Below are 21,782 nucleotides of genomic sequence, written 5' to 3'. Positions count from 1 at the left end.
GAGACATAGTTGACCTTAACCACGTCTTCAACCGTCTTAATGCAGAAAAGCTGCGTTCACTTTCGCAGCTGGATACTGGACATACAAGCAAAATTTTCATGGGAAGAAACACTTCACTAAACATCTGCTGGCTTGTTTTATGCATTTTACAGTAAGCATCCTTTGCACCTTTCAAAGATACTGCTTTTGTTGTTTCTTTGAACATGGGCAACTGAAACTCGAGCCATTGTGTAGAGATTTCTGGATAGAAGTTTATAACCGAGTTGTCAATCTTGCCAGATGTGATCATGTTCTCAAGTGCCAGATACTGCTTCAAGTCATTGTTGTCTGCATTGAATCTAGTGGTCAGATGTTCTATGACTGTATCCACAAATTCAAAATATTGGCTTCTGTAGTAATCTCTAGCTATTGCAGAATGGTGTGCTGATCCATCGCCTGTGATCCTTCTGGGTGGTCTGCGAATGCGTGGTAGTTCAATAGGCACCAGATCTAGGGAAGTTACCTTTTTCTCAGCTTCATCAAATATCTTGTTGTAATTTTCCTCTGTTCGCAATACCCACAATTGCTCAACTCTCATTGCAGATGCTTCAATCATGCTAGATACTGTCGCTGATTTTGCTTGGAATGCACGGTTTAGTTCCTCTAATGGAGCTGATGGATGCTGAGCCATCAATAATCCTAAAACTGTCTTTTCTTTGTCAAATCTGTCCAGCAGACCTCGTGATTTCACTGCTACATCTGATTTTTCATTTGCTAATTCAAACAAAGAATCAACAATGTCACTGTAGTGATCATTAGCACATGTAATTGCAGATAGGCGGCACAACCAGCGTGTTGGACACAGTGGGCGGATGTATTTAACTGGACCATTGTGGCTGTCTGACTATGCAATATTTTCAAAGATTGTCTTGTATTTGCCTGACCTCTGAAGCAAGACATCAAGTTCATGTACCCACTGGATAGAATCTCGAACACATTCACAAGCTTCAACTGTATGTTGCATTATTAAATTAGCCTTGTGTGCTCCGCAGTGAAAAAACAAAGCTCATGGTTGCTTCTTTTTTATTTTTGCCTGGCACCCACTGTACGCACCACTCATGTTAGCGGCTCCATCATAAGTTTGTGCTCTTAATCCTGACAGTAGTAAATTGAGTCTAATCAGTACATCAAGTATAGTCGAGGATTTGTTTCACCAGTTGTTTTGGAAACACTGTGCAAACGAAGAAATGTCTCATGGACGTCAAGGTTCTCATCTACGTATCGTACACATATTGCTTCCTGTTCGGCACCTGTAACATCTTGAGTGCCATCAACCATTAATGCAAAGATTTTACTTTGCTGCACTTCGTGTGCTATGTTCCTCAGTATTTGATGGCTGAACATCTCCATTATTTCATTCTGAGCCTGGGGTGATGGGAATGTGGTTTTCTTTGACAAGTAGGCCGTCAACTCAGGATCTTTCTCTTCCAGGAGCTTCATTAACAGCAGGAAGTTCCCTCCGTATCAGTATGTCCACGTAATGCTAAATCTTAACGCAGTAAGAAACGTAAACTTCTGAATATTTTGGCTAGACTTATTTTGCATTCTTCCTGCTGCTTCTTTTTTCCATCATGTAGCTGAAGTTGCATCAAGTGAACCTTCTAGAGATATAGCGAATCTGTGCTGAGAGGAGGATTGGTGTTCGTTGAATTTCTGTTTTGCATTTTCCAGTTGCAAAAACCGGTGGCCTCTCCAATATCCCTGAAAAAAGGCCTCTATTTTCTGCCTTGGCACAATGAAAGCATATGACTTTTTGAGTCTGATTGTCGAAGTGCAGCCATGGGAACTCATCAAACCACTTGTCCCGGAAGTTGATATTTTGAGATTTTGCTTTCTGTCGTGGTATTAGTTGTGCGTCTGGATGATATGGCTTTCCATACTGTATCTGTGGAGTGTCAGATTTTTCATTACTGCACAAACTTGTTTCACAACTATTTGGTGGTTCATGATGTGCAATAGTTGCACAAACATTTTCAGACTCGTCCTCTGATGAACATGGTATTTCCTCTGTATGGCAAGTTTCTATTCCTTTGCTTGAGGTTGTTGAATTATCTGCATCTGCATTGTCACTTGTAGTACTAGTAACTGGCTTGCAGAACTGTCTAATATCGGAAAGTTACAGACGCTTGCTTGTCATAATTGGAATCTGTTTCCCAGATGACTCAACAGGCTAAAATACAGTCTTTATTCAAAAATTCTAACGTACAACGAACGAAGATAGAACAAAATGGAAGTAGGACTGAACTGTACAATGTATTTAAGTCGAACGCGCGAACTTCACAGTGACTATCGAGCCGACTGACCGCCTGGGCATCGCTGGGACAATAATGTGTGCTAGTTACAACACAAGTAATTGCAAGTTTCTCGAAAAATACTTAAACAATCACAAATATATTGTATTCCTGTTAAGGCTAATCAAAAGGCAAACACGTTGTGATATAATGTCTATAAGCACATCTATTAAATAAAAACACCTAAACAAAAACTAGCAATACAATTCGAGTAGAGGCTTCAGGCCATTGAAATCGCTCCTTTTGTGTTCTAATTATACAAGAAAATACAGTATTTTTACTATCTATGATAAGAGAATATATTGTTCTTTTACCATAAAGCACCAGCACTTTATTAGAGGGCGGTGATAATCTGAAATTTCATGGATTAACGAGGGTCACAAACACAGGTCTAATGAGCCCTGTTGTAAAATCGAGGTTCAGACTAAAGGAAGCGGAGGGGGTGATGTAGGGCGCGTCTGGATCCGAGCGGCCCAAACCTGTCGTTAACTGTACACTAAACGTACACTATGGTCAGTGGATTCGCCAGCTAAGGAGAGTAGGCGTTCGACAATAAAACCGGCTAGACATGCATAAGAACAAATGGCGTGGGAAAACCGCACAATATACACATAAGATTGATGCAGCTACAAATGGCCTGCCAGATCTAGATCACAGTTTATGCTTTGGAGTAATATTTTCGAATTTCATGCTCTGTTCAATCTGTTGTGATGAAAATTTTACTTAATCTTACACTACGTACAAGACGTAAGTAGATTCTGTGATAGTGCTTGCAAGCCTTGCATGTATACTTAGGCCTACTGACTGATACTTACGAACTATCGCTTAGATCGAAAAGCTTAGAAGCACGCATATATTAAAGATGTACATTTCGGCTACTGAAAAAGCCTACATCTAGGCCAAATTATGTAATTCGATTGGTATGAACACGAAAATCACAAGAACAAACACAATTTTAAGGCCTGTGATGCAACAAAACAATTCAACAGACCAAACTGTGGGGGGGGATGGTTGTATGCACCATACCCTCACCTAAAATGAAGGGGGTGTATCCCCCAGGATCTACCCCTTGGAACTTAAGAAAACCCCACAAAAACAATCATAAAAACTGAAAAATTGTGTGTATTTCCACGTGGACCTAATGAACCTCCATACCAATAGTGGTGAAGATCCATCCACATCATGCGAAGTATTTACATAGACATACAACAGACAGTACTATTACATTTATATAGATTGCGCCAATGTATTAGATCCGCGTGTGACATATTCATGACGTCAAATCTGCATACTGAAAAAGGAGAAAAATGAAGTTCACCGTGACGGGAGACGGGAAAATAGTTACCGCTTTTGCAAGTCTGCAGGCACACAGGATAACAATTTCGAGAAGTTGGAGTTGCACATCGCGTAATAAAAAAGATTTTTCAGTACCACGTAAGCAAGATTTTCATTATAGTATGATGTATTGCTTCGTTAGTTTGTTTCACACATGGAAAGTATCGACTTTGATGGGAAATTTATAGTGACCTCAAAGGGTAGTTGATTTTAGGAGGAAATATAAGGAAATGAAAATATATGTAAAACGGTATAAGAAAAGTGTTCAGGTAAAGTCGAAATAAAAACGTACAAACAGACGTATATAATAAATTATTTTGACTCTTCACTTACGACAGCAGAAGATAGGACGCTGAATCGTGAAACAACACACACACACACACGGTAGGAATAATAATAATAAAAGTAATTTTTGTTTTCAATGAGTTGATATCGTTCCAGGAGATTCGTGGTATTGAAGAGCAAAATTTGTTATATTGTATCTGAACATTTCCATTAGGACTCTTTCGCTTTTAGTTTTTTGTTTTTTTTTAATTAGACAGGTGGAACCTTATTCAACCCATTTGCCTAACTAGTAGAGTGTGTTCTACATCTCACTTAATGATTCAGGAGCATTAGTAGTATTTCATGTTAGCGATAAATTTTCACCCTTGCCCATGGATGGGGGAGTATTGCATTTGGATCTGTATGTATGTCTGCTTGTGTATCTCGAAAAATGTTAAATGGGTTATCCACGTAGGACGATCCCCCCAAATATATAACCTCTCTGAGTGCTCATGTTCACACGTGGATAAGACTTTACGTTTTTGTTTTATTCCTTCAATAATAAAAAAATACGTTTCATGAGGTATTTGAAAGTCAAAGGAAGTTTATTTTTGAATTTCGCGCGAAGCTGCTTGAGGATTATGTGGGCGAGTGGAAGGAATTTATATTCGGTACCTGCTGCACCTTACGAATTGAGTACCCTAAACATCAAGCTGTGCCAATCTCGTATTAAAGAGATAATGAACATTTAAAGAACATGAACCAAAAGTTTAGAAAATATTGTTTGTTTCATTATTTAGGGAAGGGGGTGATATAATTATTTCCTGTTAAACTAAATGAGTCTTTTAATAAATATACGGTTGAAAGTTCTCCAGGCGTGTAAATGATGGGTTTGTTTTGAATTTCGCACAAAGCTACACGAGGGTTATCTAAAAGGGCGCGCATGTTTGGTGCGACGGGGATTCGAACCCGCGCCCATTACATTACGACTCGAGTGCCTTAACTACTTGGCCATGCTAGGCAGCGTAGAAAGGAACGAAACAGATTATATGTTCGTTCGAAAATTTTGTTTAATAGATTTAATGAAATGCATCCAAACTCATTTTCACAAGACGCGTTCTGAAAGATGCTGATCTAGCTATAGCATATTACGTATGTGAACAAATCATTTGTATATCCTTTAAAACTTTGTAAGAAATTAGGTATTTATTACCAAAATAGGAAAAGAAGAAAAATAATTTCATACGTTCATAATTAGCATGTGCTGTAAACAGCTTTTTAAATCACAGTGGTAGATGAAGTACCAAATAAGATACTGCGACATACTGTTGAAACTATTACAATACACATTTTGTAAATTCTGCCATACAGCTTAATTAATTACATGAATTACTAATAAACATGTTGATCATGAAACACAACGATAAATCAGATCTGTGTATACATGTGTGTGTATGAAGTAGCATCGCTATGTTTTTACTCTCGGGGAAGGGGTGAGAAAATGTTAAGAGGCAATAAATCGAAGAACTAAAATTGTTTTAAGTAAAATGGCCATTGGAACAAATGAAACGTGTTTATAGAATTTTAATTTTTTTGTTAAATAATACTAAAGTTTTATTGTGTATACGTACACGTGCGCGCGCGTGTGTATGGAGGGGGGGTGAATAGTATTGGTTGGTTTTGAATTTCGCGCAAAGCTACTCAAGGGCTATCTGCGCTTTAATCAGTTTTAAAAAAATCAAAACTTCCCCCCTCTCTCATAAACACAAATGCACGTTTTCACTTTTAAGTGTATTATGTTCCACTGGTCAATTGACGTAACGTCATGCTACGATTACAGTCGAGACACACGAAATTATCGTTATATATATTTCAAGTTTATAATTATTACGCGATGCAACTTGTACCTATAAATATAATAATAACAACTTTTTTGCTGGTTTACTTTCAACAAAAAGGTGGTGCCACCATTTTAGGAATTAAATTAAAACGCGAATAGGCTGTAGTATTTACAGTTTATTACACACATTAGCTGGTTTGTAGAAAGTACTGCTGTTTTTTGAATTTCGCGCAAACCTATTCAAGGACTATCTGCGCTAATCGTCCCTAATTTAGCAGTGTAAGACTAGAGGGAAGGCAGCTAGTCATCACCACCCACCGTCAACTCTTGGGCTACTCTTTTACCAACGAAAAGTGGGATTGACCGTCACATTATAACGCCCCCACGGCTGGGAGGGCGAGCATGTTTAGCGCTACTCGGATGCGAACCCGGTATATGATTAGCTTTTACTGAATGTGTATTCGTTGGCATAGCGAAGAAACTTATAGACTATAAATTTTCCATATACATACTTGAAATTCAACTTAGAATATATCTGAACTCAATTACTTTTCAGAATAAATAGAAACCATCTTATATCGTCACGAATTCTGGTAATTTTTGTTGTTGCATAAAACAGTTTATTTCTTCTCGTGATGATGACTTGAAATTGGTATTGTTGGCCAACTTATCTTTGTATTACCATAATCAGTATAATCTGAAACATGTATTAACAAACGATTTTATTGGTATTCACTTTCTATAAAGGCCCGGCATGGCGAGGTGAGTTAAGGCGTGCGACTCGTAATCTGAGAGTCGCAGGTTCGCATCCCCGTCGCACCAAACATGCTCTCCTGTTCATCCGTGGGGGCGTTATAATGTGACGATCAATCCCATTATTCGTTGGTAAAAAAGTAGCGCAAGAGTTGGCGGTAGGTGGTGATGACTAGCTGCCTTCCCTCTAGTCTTACACTGCTAAATTAGGGACGATTAGCGCAGATAGTCCTTGAGTAGGTTTGCGCGAAATTCAAAAAACAGCAGCACTTTCTACAAACCAGCTAATGTGTGTAATAAACTGTAAATACTACAGCATATTCGCGTTTTAATTTAATTCCTAAAATGGTGGCACCACCTTTTTGTTGAAAGTAAACCAGCAAAAAAGTTGTTATTATTATATTTATAGGTACAAGTTGCATCGCGTAATAATTATAAACTTGAAATATATATAAAGATAATTTCGTGTGTCTCGACTGTAATCGTAGCATGACGTTACGTCAATTGACCAGTGGAACATAATACACTTAAAAGTGAAAACGTGCATTTGTGTTTATGAGAGAGGGGGGAAGTTTTGATTTTTTGAAACTGATTAATATTAGATATTGTTTTAATATTAGGCAGCGGCTTTCATTTGTAATTCAAAAATGATAACAGCAGTCTTTAGAGTGAATTTTTTAAATGTCTTACAAAAAGCCTTTTTTAATTCTTTCTTGTCACAAGGGTTTCTTGTTTGTTAATTATTCACCGGTACAAATGCCATTATAAATAAATTTCTCCATCATATTATTATTCAAATTTCACAGTGACCGAAACATAGGAATTTATTATAACATGTTTCATCTGTATTCGCGTAATCGCGAAATAGCACGGTGGTAACGAAGTGATTTGTCTTAAGTATTTGTGTTAGCGCTTGTAAAATTATATGCTTATATGGATATAAGTATCCTTATCTGTTAGTAAAGGTTCTGTGCGACTGTAAACAGTAGCTCGTGTGTTGAAAGTTCGTGCAGGTTCTGTTAGGATCATAAATAATGAAAACACATGCATATATACATACATGCTTGCACGGGGAACATCTATGCATACTTATTGGCCCCGTGTTGCTGAAATCGGGAGGGGATTACTTATTATGATAAAGTAGCCTCATGAGTCTTCCCTTAATGAGAAGGACCCCGTGTATTTCACGGTAGGAAGTGCTCATTAGTGGAAGAGTCTGAGACTGAGACTGACGGCGTATAGTACATACTTATGTATGTTTAATATATGTGTGAATATATATTGTAGTGGCTCGATGCTTTTGTGTATTACGTTTGCGCGTGATTACTACTCGAATAAGAGCAACATATATTAGATGGGTCTTGGACATTTATTATCTAGTTGCTAGCAAGTGACGTCATTTTCAAATACATTAAAGCTTGATAGTTTAGCAGTATTGCATGAAGCACATTAGCATTGATCAGGGTCCGGTAATATGTTGCAGAATTTAATGTATTTATAAATTATCTGAAGTGTTCCTTGAAGGGAGAGGAACGGATTGTTGATGACGAAAATGTTTTACATGCACTAAGGGGTGGTTTTGTACTATACTTAAGACATTCCTCTCTCTTACTCTCTTTTTTAATAGATGTTTCTATATAATTTTGATATTTTTACAATTTGCTTGTGAGAGAATTATTAAGCCTGAAATAGAAACACATGCAATTTTATACATGTCAGGTATTAACATTACATATAATAGGTTTAGAGGTAAATTATTACACTTATCAATATAGGCTTAAGAAATATATTATATTAAAGAAACTTTTACGATATATTTGTTAGATACGTGTAGGTTTTGATATAACTTCCCTCGTGTATACATAACGTATTTCTCTGCAGTATTAAGGTTTTCGTCGTCATTGTAATAAACTTTTGAAAGTTAAATACACCCTTGTGCAAATTAATTGAAACAAGACGGAAAATTACGATTTTTTCAATTTTTTGCGTTTTATTTCTGATAATCCAAAAATTACTCACAAATTAATACATGATATGACCGCCTTTATTTTTCAGAAGATCATTAGTTCGCTTTGGCATTGAGTCCACGAATTGACTGCAATCTTTACTAATTTTTGGATCGCAGTACCACACTTCAATTATGGCTTCAATTAGCTTATCTTTCGTAGTACAGTCTTTTCCCCGAAGTCTTTCTTTACAAATCGCCCAAAGATTTTCAATGGGATTTAAGTCCAGAGAGTTTCCAGGTCAGTCCAGCACCTTTATTCGCGTTGTAGTCATAAAATTCTTCACAAGTTTCGATGTGTGGCACGGAGCCAGATCTTGCTGAAAAATGCCAGATCCATCTGGAAATCTCTTTTCCAATTCTGGAACGACTCTTCTCTGCAAAACTTCGATGTACTGTGGTCCTTGCATCATACCTTCTACGATATGTAAGCCTCCGACGCCACAGTAGCTGAAAAAGCCCCGAAACATCTTCTTCAAGGGATGTTTCACGAACTGATTGATGTGAGATTTTCGAAGTTTCTCACATGGAGATCTGCGAACATGCAGACTTCTTTGATCCTGTACAAAGAATTGAGTCTCGTCACTGAATAACACCTTCCTCCATTGTTCTTGCGTCCAGTTCTTGTAGTTAAGACCCCATTGATACCGTTGTTTCTTCATTGAGTTGGTAAGAAGTTGTTTTTTGATTGGTCTCCTTGCCCTTCAAACGCAATTTCAAATGACATAATATTCCTCAAAATTTCGTCATATATCCCAAAAATAGACCGACCGTACTGCAAAACACAGCTAATGACGCCGTCTGTGTGATAAAATGACTATTTAAAGAAATCAGTGGGTCCAGCAAGCCTACACCGGCCGCCATGCTGAAAATATTGTAAAATGACCATTTGTTTCAATTAATTTGCATAAAGGTGTAGAATAAATATAGTATGCTTTGTAAGTTTTCAACAACAGTAAACTGAAATACATCAATGAGGAAAATATAAATTAACATAATTTAACTAGAAAAAGTTTCTCGAACTCGAAGTTTTTCTGTGTATGTGAAACATTTTGGAATTAACTACATGGCCCTACAGTTTTTAGTGTGTTGAAAAAAAGTTAACTAAATATTCTGTGTCAGATCAAACATATTTTAAGATGTATATCTGAACGGCTGGTATGGATAATAACACTTTTATTGATAAGCAGTTAGCAACGTTAATATCCATACCAGTCGTTCTGAGATGCATTTTTATTTCAAGTGGGTTTCTCGTCATCAAGGACATTTTAGGATGATTCAACATATCTTGAACGTTAAAGTTGCTTTTAAAACAGTTATACCTTAGTGTGAAAGGTAAGTAAGTGATAAAGAGCCATTATACAAGGTGTTTGGAAAGTCACTGTGCAGTTTTGTAATCATATTTTATTCAGTCTATTTCAAGCCAGCAACTGATAGCAGTGTTTAGAAACAAAATAAGAAGGATCCAAGTCTGTATTGATGCCAACGGGGTTCACTTTCAGCATTGTTTATATTTGTCGTTCATATTTACCTCCTGTATTCTATATTGAAACATGTCTTAATAAATATATAAGTGCACAGTGACTTTCCGAACACCCTGTATAAAAACTGTCCAAAAACTTATTTTAAAATGTTTGAAAAACAACTGATATTGATCAATAATACAGAAAATAACTTTATTTCTATGCCACTATGTTAAACGTGTATCAGAATGGTTTTGATGATACATTGATTTCAGAGAGATACCAGGGAATTTCTTTATTAACCACACCTCTGTTTCACATAATTAGTAAATGTTAAATGGATGATTAAACCATAGGAAATAATGACTAGACTACATGTATAGAGTTACCTAAAATCAGCAAAATTCAGACCTCACAAAATTACTATTCAAAACAAGTAATATTACGGATACGAAAATAAAAATATGGCGTTCCCACCAAAGTGGGTGGAGTCTCGGGTCTGTTAGCGGTTTAAAGAAACGCGTATCAGTGATATATCTTCATATTGCTAAATACTATGTAGGCTTTTCTTCACTTTAGTTTCTTTTTACTTTTATTAATCACAAGATCTCATGGCGCTGGAAACAAGTTTTAATTTCTTATTTTATTCATTTTCTGACTCTAATCTTCGAAAATATTTTAAAATAGGTTAAGTACAATGTTAAAACTTTCAGTTGAATATACAAAAACATGAATACTTTTGTTAAGTGCCTTTAAATCTTTTTAAAATATTGCTGCCAGTGTACAGATGTTGATTTCTGTACTAGGTGGCTCAGCTTAAGAGATTATAATTTTAAAATGTTGGGGTCAATCCCGCCATGAGCATACCACATGTAGCCCATTGTGTAGTTGTGATTATCACCAAAAAAATAAACTTTCTGAAATTAATTGGCCTAAATGTATAGCTTTAATTATTTTATTTGTCATTTAAAATAGGTTAAGTACAATGTTAAAACTTTCAGTTGAATATACAAAAACATGAATACTTTTGTTAAGTGACTTTAAATCTTTTTAAAATATTGCTGCCAGTGTACAGATGTTGATTTCTGTACTAGGTGGCTCAGCTTAAGAGATTATAATTTTAAAATGTTGGGGTCAATCCCGCCATGAGCATACCACATGTAGCCCATTGTGTAGTTGTGATTATCACCAAAAAAATAAACTTTCTGAAATTAATTGGCCTAAATGTATAGCTTTAATTATTTTATTTGTCATTTAAAATAGGTTAAGTACAATGTTAAAACTTTCAGTTGAATATACAAAAACATGAATACTTTTGTTAAGTGACTTTAAATCTTTTTAAAATATTGCTGCCAGTGTACAGATGTTGATTTCTGTACTAGGTGGCTCAGCTTAAGAGATTATAATTTTAAAATGTTGGGGTCAATCCCGCCATGAGCATACCACATGTAGCCCATTGTGTAGTTGTGATTATCACCAAAAAAATAAACTTTCTGAAATTAATTGGCCTAAATGTATAGCTTTAATTATTTTATTTGTCATTTTTGTATTGTTATTGGTTTCATTATTATTATTTCAGTTTTAACGTTTCATATTAACTATAGTTGTGAGAGCTTTTTCTTTCTTGCACCCACAGGACAAAGACCAAATAAACCCCGGCGTTTGGTTTGAATCAATGACAGTCAATACGATTTAGTGGCATACAGTGAACTTTATTGGCTATGTACTGATGTGATATGGAAGTTCTCAACGGAAAACATGTTTCAACTGTTGATGCCATAACGATGCGTCTCCCCTCTAACGGTGAACCCTCACTGACCAATGGAATGTTTGAAGCTTTGAAGTTGAAAGCAGAACCTCAGGTAGAAATATTATGAAAGCGATATAATGAAACACTTAGTTACTTATAACGTATCATAAGAAATAAGCTAGAAATGTTTATATATGTATATATAGGTTCGCTACCAATTTAATAATGACGGAAGATGTACCTTTTCTTTTCTCAACAAATTTAAAATACATTATATATATCTAATGCTGTCAACTGAAAGCATAGTACACACCAATTTGGTGCCATCGTTGGAAATGGCGTAAACATTTGCTATTCATGTGAACATTTTAATATGAAGAACGTGACAGAAAGACAGAGGAACATCACAAGGAAAATGACCAGAAATTTAGGGAAACTTCAAAAGAGCTTATCCATCAGTTGGAAGAAGAGGTAACAAATATTAATTTAAAATGTAATAAACCAAGGTAGGAACTTGATGATGATGTTTTATATAAATATGATGAAGGCATAAATATCTCATCGACGAAGATCATGAGTTTATGTTTATCCCACAAATTACATAAACTTTCTCAGCTTATCGTCATGATTAAAGAAGTATCCATTAAAAATATGGTTGTAGGGCAGGATTTGTTCAATACAATTATTGTGAACATATTTCAGAGGATTTGGAATTTAGGGAGAAGGCGGAATTACGTCGTAACGTGTTCGATCATGTTGTAGTATAAATATTTTTTTCTCTCTTTACAGTTATGTGTTATAAGTTTGATCGATAGTTGTACTTCTGTAGTGAAGTGCTTGAATGAGGTAAGAATAATTACAGTCGCATAATCTGTATCATTGTAGAGACTTCATATAATTTGTAGCTTTAGGCTAATCAGTTAAAGAGGTTTCGAAATCAAAATCCAATTAAAAGCTCGATGCAACTCAGAAAAATTTATCAGTAGATATGGTAAAAGTAAGTTTAAATATGCATAAATATTTATGAGAGACAGTCATACGTTCGTGTGTAACTATGCTAACTAATCCAAATAATATTATTTTCTTATTCACACAAAAAACGTAAGTAGCTAAGAACCTTTCCTTTTATTCGAAGGCTGAAGACGTGATGTCAATGAACACGTTAAGAACTTTTAACTGTGGTCATGTTATAAAAGTGGCAGTCAATTCTATTATTCACTTCAAAGGTCCAGATAAAGCTACTGTGGGATTAGCTTCTCTTGCCTAGCTGTCTTTTCTATGGCCTTAGTTCTAAACTACCATTAATGGATTCTAGGAACCTCTGACTTGGCCGTTTGGCCCATGTTCGTATAAGTTGCTGTTCAGGCTGAAAATTGTAGTTGCCTTTTTTCAAAAGTATAAAGCGGTTCGTGAAAAAAAAGGGGGAACGGTATGTAGTAATTAGTATAATATATAATACAAAAATAATTGGGGTCAGAAGCCATATTAGTACCTGAAGATAAGTGCAATGGTTAGCTTTCCAATGTTTTATTGCAATGTACTCACATAGGTGAGTTTCTGAACAAAGCAATTTAAAAATGGAACACTAAAAGTATTAAATATCAATATGTAGATACGGGATCCAAATATTTTCGATCTTATTAAAAACAGAAATCCTGTTGTACATCATTCTTTAGCAGAGCAACATAAACAAAAATAAAAATAAAATCCTAAAAATACAGAGGTTAAATAAATTATATCTCATGATTTTGGAGCATCACGACGTTATTACCATCTAGGTTATTGCATAAGGTCATGCTCTATTTGATAACCGTACATCCTGACAGTAGCCCTGCAGCATATACAGTGGAGCGCCATTAAGCCGCGGACCAGTAAACCGCGAAATCTCTTAAGCCGCTGTAGCAAGTCTTGTGAGCGAGGATTATCGCGGCTCACCGCTAATTTAAGAACGTGTAAAAACGCGGCTTACGAATTTAATCCTGGCTTTATAACTTCAAGGGATATTTAAAAAGGATTTGCTTTAATTTGGGAAATAAATAAAATATATTACAATAGAAATCGATCGTAAAAAGCGGATAAAAATTTAACGTGGTTTCGTATATAATCGTAAGAATTTCAAATGTAATAACTCAGCATGAAACTAACTTTTTGTTTATATTTGTTATGTTTTTAAAAAATGTGAAATAAAATGGTTTGAAATGTATTTTATTTGTTTTTTCTTATTGTTTAACTGCCAGTTAATAAATTCGGTATTAAAAATTTAATAATTTATGCAACTGCGCAATATCGCTACCACGAGATTTAAAATGGCGGCACGCAAGTAACACGGGAAGACGAAATTTACAATAAAAAGGTTTATTTTTATCGTAATCTTCATATTATTAATAAATCTTAATCAAAATTGTGTTATATATTTTATTTATTATAAAGGGGAAAAGCGAACCATCGCAATGCATTGGTCGTTTGTGTTAAAACGGCACTTGTCAATTGTATCTGAATAGTCTATACATTAATATAATAATGATCACGCAATGGCCCGGATGAGGCTCCCCGGCGGAGCTATTGGCGACTTCGGCTTTTCAATCACAAAGGTTTAAGCCGCTGACCACTTAAGCCGCGTTTAAGCAGGATGACCCCCCAAATACCGCGGCTTAACGGCGCTCCACTGTACTTTACTGTACAAATGGCAGTTATATCCAAAACACACCACCTTTTACTGATACTTTATATTATCCATCTGGTGTACAAAGACGACGATTTACCAGTGCCACTTTCAACAGTCCAACCGCACAGAAATTTATAACCACTACGTCCGGTGTCTTGACCGGTATTTCTTTGTATGGAATAATATTAATGGTTCTCCAGCTGTTTGAAGTATGAGAAGGTTTAACTGATATGTTATCAAAGTAGCTTGTGCACAAATAACTTGTACTGCTTTTTCAGATGTAAATATTTCTTTAATTGTGTTGTGTACTGTTCTTATCATTTACAAGACATTACACTGGGGTACCACATGTTGCAGGTCTTTTTCTGCACAGTCATGGTGTTCGTGGTTGATTCATATTTCTTTGTTTTCCAGTGTCACTAAGTGCAATGGATATCCCCGTCTTAAAAACTCTGAGTTCCGATCTGAACACACCCTTATGATTTGAATGTATGAATATTTGCAATGGAAAAAGCTGTTGCTGTTCCCAAAAACGATTCATTTTCGGTGACATCACACTATCTACGGATTCTCAAATAATGTGGAAATGCAGTTCTAACACATACAGTTTCACCGTGACTTTGTATTGGTTGTGATTGACACGTGACTTGCTGATTTACATATTCAAAATTATTTTAATATTACATACTCAGTCTTATTTATAACTTCGCTTCAGGTAAGTAGAAATCGAAGTGAAACCTATAATTTATTGACTAAAAATATTTTAACAATCCTGAAAAAGAATTTAACTTGAAGTTCCACTGGATTGAGGCCATTACGTTGGTTCAAAAATATATGTCGGAACAATTTTGAAATATAGGAGCTTTGTAAAATATAATGAAAATGAACCAGACAATAACGAGTGTGTGTGTGTGTGTTTATTACAAATCTATGGCCCGGTATGGCCAGGTGGTTAAGGCACTCGACTCGTAATCCGAGGGTCGCAGGTTCGAATTCCTGTCACACTAAATATCCTTTTCAGTCGTGGGGGTATTATAAAGTTATGGTCAATCCCATTATTCGTTGGTAAAAGAGTAGCCCAACAATTGGCGGTGGGTGGTGGTGACTAGCTGCCTTCCCTCTAGTCTTACACTGCTAAATTAGGGACAGCTAGTGCAGATGGCCCTCGTGTAGCTTTGCGCGAAATTATAAAAACAAAACAAACAAACACACTCACATCGGGCTACCAACTCTGTCAACTGAGGAGAATCAAATCCTTGATTTTAACATTGTAAATTAGAAGACTTACTGCTTTCCCACCAGGGTACGACAAAACTGACGTATACACTTCCCGTCTCTTTTAATTATGAAATTTAACATCCTTAAAATTACACATACGCATGCGCATCATCATCAAAGAAAATTTGTTTTTGATATACTTATCAAGGCAAAATATGTTTAAAAATACAATATAAATCTTTTGTAAATAGTAATAGTGACAAAAGCCTTAATGTGTAAGATATTTTGAACTTTTATAGCATTACTATAGAATACTGCTGTAAAGTTCTTAAGGTGAGACGTTTGTGTTCAACTGGTATTTCGCATAATACACGTAGAAAAAACAAAAAACATTATTTTATTGCCTTGCCCTATTATGTTATTTGAAACAAATCAATTACGTAGAAAAAAGAAGTAGTAACATATGCTCGTAATTTTAAGTCAAACTTTAACAAAATAGAAGTTACAGCAAAATGTTAGTATGATTCTTGTTTTGGGATTTCATCAAAGTTTAGAAGTGCTGTCTGTGCACACAAACTTGACTTTAATGTTCAGATATTAGACTAGAATAAATGCAGCTAGTTAAAAAACATCCCTAGCCTCATTGCGGGACGAATGTTTACTGTCAGTGGGTCGTGAATCATGAATTCACAGTCGGGTTATGCTAATCTAGGCCACGATGCCCAGTTTTATAAATATTACATTATTATTACGTATATATGTGTGTGCGTGCAAGTGATGCAGAATATATACCTTGTTTACTTGTTATGTTTTTTGCCGCAATTACGGAAAATAGTAAGACCACTTTAATGAAACTTATTTTATTGGTTTACGTTTAAACATCGTTTGCGACTAGTAAGTAAATAAAACTAGTAAAATAGATGTACGTATATTATTAAATGTATTTCGATTAAAATTCACGTGACGATTTAATGGTCTTTCCAAAAGAAACTGAAAAATAAAATAAAATTATTACTGGACAATAATTTAAAAGTTGTGTTCGGTACTTGCGTTTTAATTTCGTAAAAATCTTGTTTCGTGAATTTTATACAAATTAGTTTACGAACATTTAAAGTGGTAATCTGCTACAAACTGGAGTGCCTGTTAAGCAAGACGTGTCAGTTATAAATAGTTCAGTTTTGAAATAAGGTGTTCATGCGAAGTCGATGGGTGAATTGAGAAATCTAAATGTGTAATTCAAATATACTTACGTATAAATATATATTGTGTGTTTTTCGTCATTGGCCATCGACTGTGAGAGGGAGCATATTCTACTTAATTAGAACTTTAATAATCTTGAAAAGTTTTCTGTCTTGGTTAATTACATCTTTTAATTAGACCTGTCAATGTTTATAATTGTACTTTGGGTAATGGGTAATCAAGTTTGTTTGAATTTCTCATAGAGCTTTGCGTGTGCTGGTAGAGACGGACAGACAAACTCGTATATAGTATTGTGACTGAAGTATATAGGGAGTTCGTGTGGAGATTGATTTCCGACAGAGTGTTTAAAGTTTACTTAATGAATTGAATCTAATTTCATAAAGCAGTCTTGCTCTGTCTTCGAAAATCTAACTTTAGTTTTAAATTGAAGAAAGTTGTAGACAGCGAATAACATGCTTTAACTGTAGGAACTTGTAAAGTTTATTTAACATATATAACGTTGATTGTCATTCGAAAAATACGCACTGAACTATCTTCCAAATTTCACTTTGATTACATTAAGATAGCAGTTTATCATTTGTCGTCATCTTCGCGGATATTTAAATGTATTACTGATGCGGGAAAGTTGAACTGCCTAATTTGCTACTGTGAATTACAAAATGTCATTTATAAGATACGTTGAATTTGTTTTGAAATAGTCCATACAGATATAAAAGTCAACAATCACTTCATTCGTTATTTATCTGCATCCCAAGACTTTGATAAGGCTCCTAAAAGTCAACACAAATAACGTACAAAAAGAAGAGAATGGCGACATTGCTTAAATTTTAAGGATGTTTTGAAATTTGAGATTTATTTATCAGAATATTTTATTTTGTATCTCGTTCATTTAGGTAACATTAAATTCTCAGTGTTTTATTGTGAAAACAACAACAGCGTTATATGAAGTCGCAGGAATTTTATTAATTTTTTATCTCTGGTCAACATAAAAATTATAGTTTTCTGTATGAATCTGACGATGACCGAGGAAGGTCGAAACGTTGTTCGCTCCTTTACATAGTACTTTCTCTACTCATACCAGTCGTTTTTAGATATATAATATAGTTTGTTTTTTTGTTTGTTTTGAATTTCGCGCAAATCTACACTAGGGGTATCTGCGCTAGCCGTCCCTAATTTAGTAGTGTAAGACTAGAGGGAAGGCAGCCAGTCATCACCACCCACCGCCAACTCTTGGACTACTCTTTTGCCAACCAGTAGTGTGATTGACCGTCACATTATAACATCCCCACGGCTGAAAGGGCTAGTATGTTTGGTGTGACGGGGATTCTAACCCGCGACCCTCAGATTATGAGTCGAGCGCCTTAACCACCTGGCCATGCTAGGCCAAAAACTATAGAACTCATTATATTTTGGTAAGTCTCCTACGTGAACCAAGGGGGTTGATTACGTAATATTAAAAATTAATTTGAAAATATACCCGAAAATATATCAGCCGAAACTGATGTAAAGTCGTAGTGGGAAAAATGTATCGGAACTACATTTTGACAGTTGTTATGGTGTGACTCTTTAAAAGCTAGTAAAGCGTGATTATAACTATGCTTTTCATAATATATTAGTATTAATCCTATTATATACTCTTCAAAAAAAGAAACGCAAAAGGCAAAATATGAGAGAAATTGCTAACAAGTTTATTCCGGGTAGTTCTGTATGACATGTGTGAAACTTTGCACATTCACTGCTGAACATCCAAAGTCTGCAAAGGTGAAGTCCACGCTCACTAGGTGAAGTTTAACGTCACTCAACGTCAATAACGAGTATGCCCCACGTGAGCAACAATAACTGCTTGGCATCTTCTGCCCATGGAAGCGATGAGATGACGAATCACATCCTGTGGCATGTCTGTCCACTCAGCCTGCAAAGCTGTTGCAAGCTGAGGTAGAGTCTGCGGTTGAGGTTGTCGATGGGGTTTTAATCTGGTGATCTGGAGGGCCAGTGAAGAACGTTGATGTTGTGGTGTCTCAAGAAGACAGTGGTGAGTCGGGCTGTGTAAGGACGGGCGTTGTCATGTTAAAAACGTCGTTGACGTTCACCATGATGGTGAACATTTGGCACATGGGGCCAAAGAATCTCGTCGACGGTTGCGTACGGTCTGATCGGAAATCCTACGCAGCCCTGGTATGGTTGAGGCAGTACACGTTGCAGTGGTGGTCCTATCCCGAAGGTGACGTAACCGGATGTTGCGATCTTGCGCGGGCATGGTCACACGAGGTCTGCCAGATCGTGGACGGTCACGAGTTGATCCTTGTTGTTGGTGACGATTCCATAGCCTTGTGATGGTGCTTGGGTGGACCATCTGATCGAGATTCGCCTGCTTCCAAGCGACCAATGGCGTTGTTGCGTTGAGCTTCAGTCAGTCTTGGCGTAACTATATTGCGTGTCGGTGGCTTAACACTGAGCTATGGAAACCGAGAACCCGTCACTTTTATAAGGAATTTGCACATGTTGCACTTGCAGAACATGCAGATCTCTCAAACAAATTTATTGGACACGCATGCGTTTTGGCGAAAAATCCGATGTTTTCCTCCGTTTTCAAAGTGCACAACTTTTATTGTCATTTTGGTCTGACAATCAGTGCCTTAACACGTGTAACATCACATACTTTGAGCTTGTAACGTTATTACATATATTTCTCTTTTAAGCACAAAGTTACAGAAAAGCTGTCTCTGCTACATTCACCACAGGTATCGAAAGTCGGTTTCTAGCATTTTAAGTCCGCGGTTTGATTGTTTACACTGGGAAACTATTATCCTCGTTTACCTGATGAGTTGTAATAAATATCTAGGAAGGAGTAATGGGCTTTTTACAATGATAACGCATGCTGCAGGGCTCTTCAAGATGCACAATCGTCAGATAGAGCATGATAAACATGCAGAGACGTAGCCGTGGAGGGGGCAGGCCTCCTGAAAAATATAGGCATATTGATCACATATTATTTTTTAGTTTTTATATAGAATAAATCCGTTTTGTATCATTTAATAAAAACTAAATTTTCTTTAAACACAATTATATTTTATTTGATCTGTTTTAATGACTATTTTATTAAAAACGTAGAATAATTGTAGGTTCTTGATTTGTTGTACCTCCTTAAAATTTTATGCTCGCACCCAGGGTGGAAAACATGGCTACGCCGCTGCCAACGTGGTAATATGAACTCAGTAGCAATATGGCTCAAAATCATTTTATTAAAACGTTCTCAACCTAAATGTTTGTGTTTAAGCAGTATCATTATATTTTTATTTGATACCTTCTAAATATCAACCCAAATTTTTGAGTAGGAAAATGTTTGCATGGTAAATCGGTATTTAATTTTGAAGATATTAATGATTGATTTTTTAAATTCGATCATGTTGTTATTTCTCTTAGGGTTACATCACCTCCAAAAGCAATTCCTAAAAAAAAACAACTAACAATACTAATAGCAACTTGAACTAATAACACTACCTGAAAAAACGTATCATATTGATTTGTTATTGTTATTGTATGGCATTGTTACATTATACTAGCCATTACCCGTGTCGCCAGTTCATTAGATCTGCACGTGACGCATTAATTACGTCATATATGCACCCTTAGAATGGAGAAAAATAAAATTATCCGTGACAAGAAACGGAGGCGAAACAAGAGAATCGTGATCCATATTGTAAAGCTACATGCATACAGGATAAACATTTCGCGAAATTGGGGGTTGCACATCGTGTAATAATTTTTTTTTTTCCATTATCATATAAGCAAGAGTTCCATCATAGTGTGATATAATCTAAAAATGTAATACATGAAGAACGGGAAGTTTTTCATTTGCCGTGAAGTCAGACAGATAGATTGACCTTCGCATTGATATTCCAACAAATGAATATAGAGGAAAACAAATACATTCTAACGTTGAAAACGACTTCTCTTGCTTATTAATCATACATCTGACGAGCTATCGTATTTAGGCTGAGGACATTACAGTAAAATGATATTGGAGCTTTACTGAGTCCATATTGCCACGTTAGCAGTCAGAGTAGGGGGCAGGAAAATTTTAGGATGTCCAACAAATTAAAACCTTGAATTCTTATTTTAAAAAAATCGTTAATATTCATAAAAATAAATAAAATAAGTGATAAGATTTGAAGACTTATTACAAAATGAATTTTGCTTAATTTAATTACATAACGTTTGCGTTATTTCTTGAAAACGAATGATATTAAACTGTATGTTTCGAGAAAATTGTTGTTGGTATAATAGATATGTGATTAGCTTTGTCTTAAACTGAAACTGTAATAATTTTGCGAAGATATATATTACATAATTCACTTACCAGACTAAAGTTAATTTTCAGTATAGTTCAATTTTATATTATATACATATCAACATGTAAATAATTTAACAGGGAATTTTGTTTTCGATACTGCATCATTTTTGTAACTGTTTTCGAGTTCAATTTACATATTTTAGTACATGCTCTAAAATGCTTGCTTTAGTTGTATATATTATGAAAAATCTTAAAATGGGAACCAATAATTGACAAACAGCAACTTCAGAAAGAACATTTGCGACTTAGTTTAATAGTTTCAATCTGAACAGCTTTAGTTGACACGTGGGCTGAATGATCAGGTAAGAACCACCGAAACTCAAACATAGCGGTTCATAATTTAGAACTGTCGACCACACAGGAAATAACGAGTTAACAGCATCCATTGCTGGCTACTTTAACCGAATAACAGGATTGACTAATACTTTTATTTCGCGCCCCCAGTTAAAAGATATGGGTTTGAACCTTTTGATCCGCAGCCGGACACACTTATTGCTAAGCACCACCTGGCCTGTGATTTACTTACATCAGAGTTAATTATAAAATCAACTACTAAGTAAACTTGTAGTGCAATTAAGACTAATAAAAATCAATGAAAGCAGTGC

At 35.6% G+C, this 21,782-nt stretch overlaps 1 protein-coding gene across 1 annotated transcript in view; it reads left to right on the top strand.

Moving 5' to 3' along the window:
- The window catches only part of LOC143247909 (uncharacterized), a 106,495-nt gene that overhangs the window by 48,937 nt on the left and 35,776 nt on the right, over nucleotides 1–21,782 (top strand). The window contains exon 3 of the mRNA XM_076496458.1: nucleotides 11,627–11,852. Within this exon, the coding sequence (XP_076352573.1) occupies nucleotides 11,727–11,852 (126 nt within the window). The 5' untranslated portion in view covers nucleotides 11,627–11,726. The remainder of the gene's footprint in view (nucleotides 1–11,626; nucleotides 11,853–21,782) is intronic.

The sequence above is a fragment of the Tachypleus tridentatus genome, chromosome 3, assembly GCF_004210375.1.
Source record: "Tachypleus tridentatus isolate NWPU-2018 chromosome 3, ASM421037v1, whole genome shotgun sequence".
Classification (NCBI taxonomy): Eukaryota; Metazoa; Arthropoda; class Merostomata; order Xiphosura; family Limulidae; genus Tachypleus; species Tachypleus tridentatus.
This window is presented reverse-complemented; position numbering and strand designations above follow the sequence as displayed.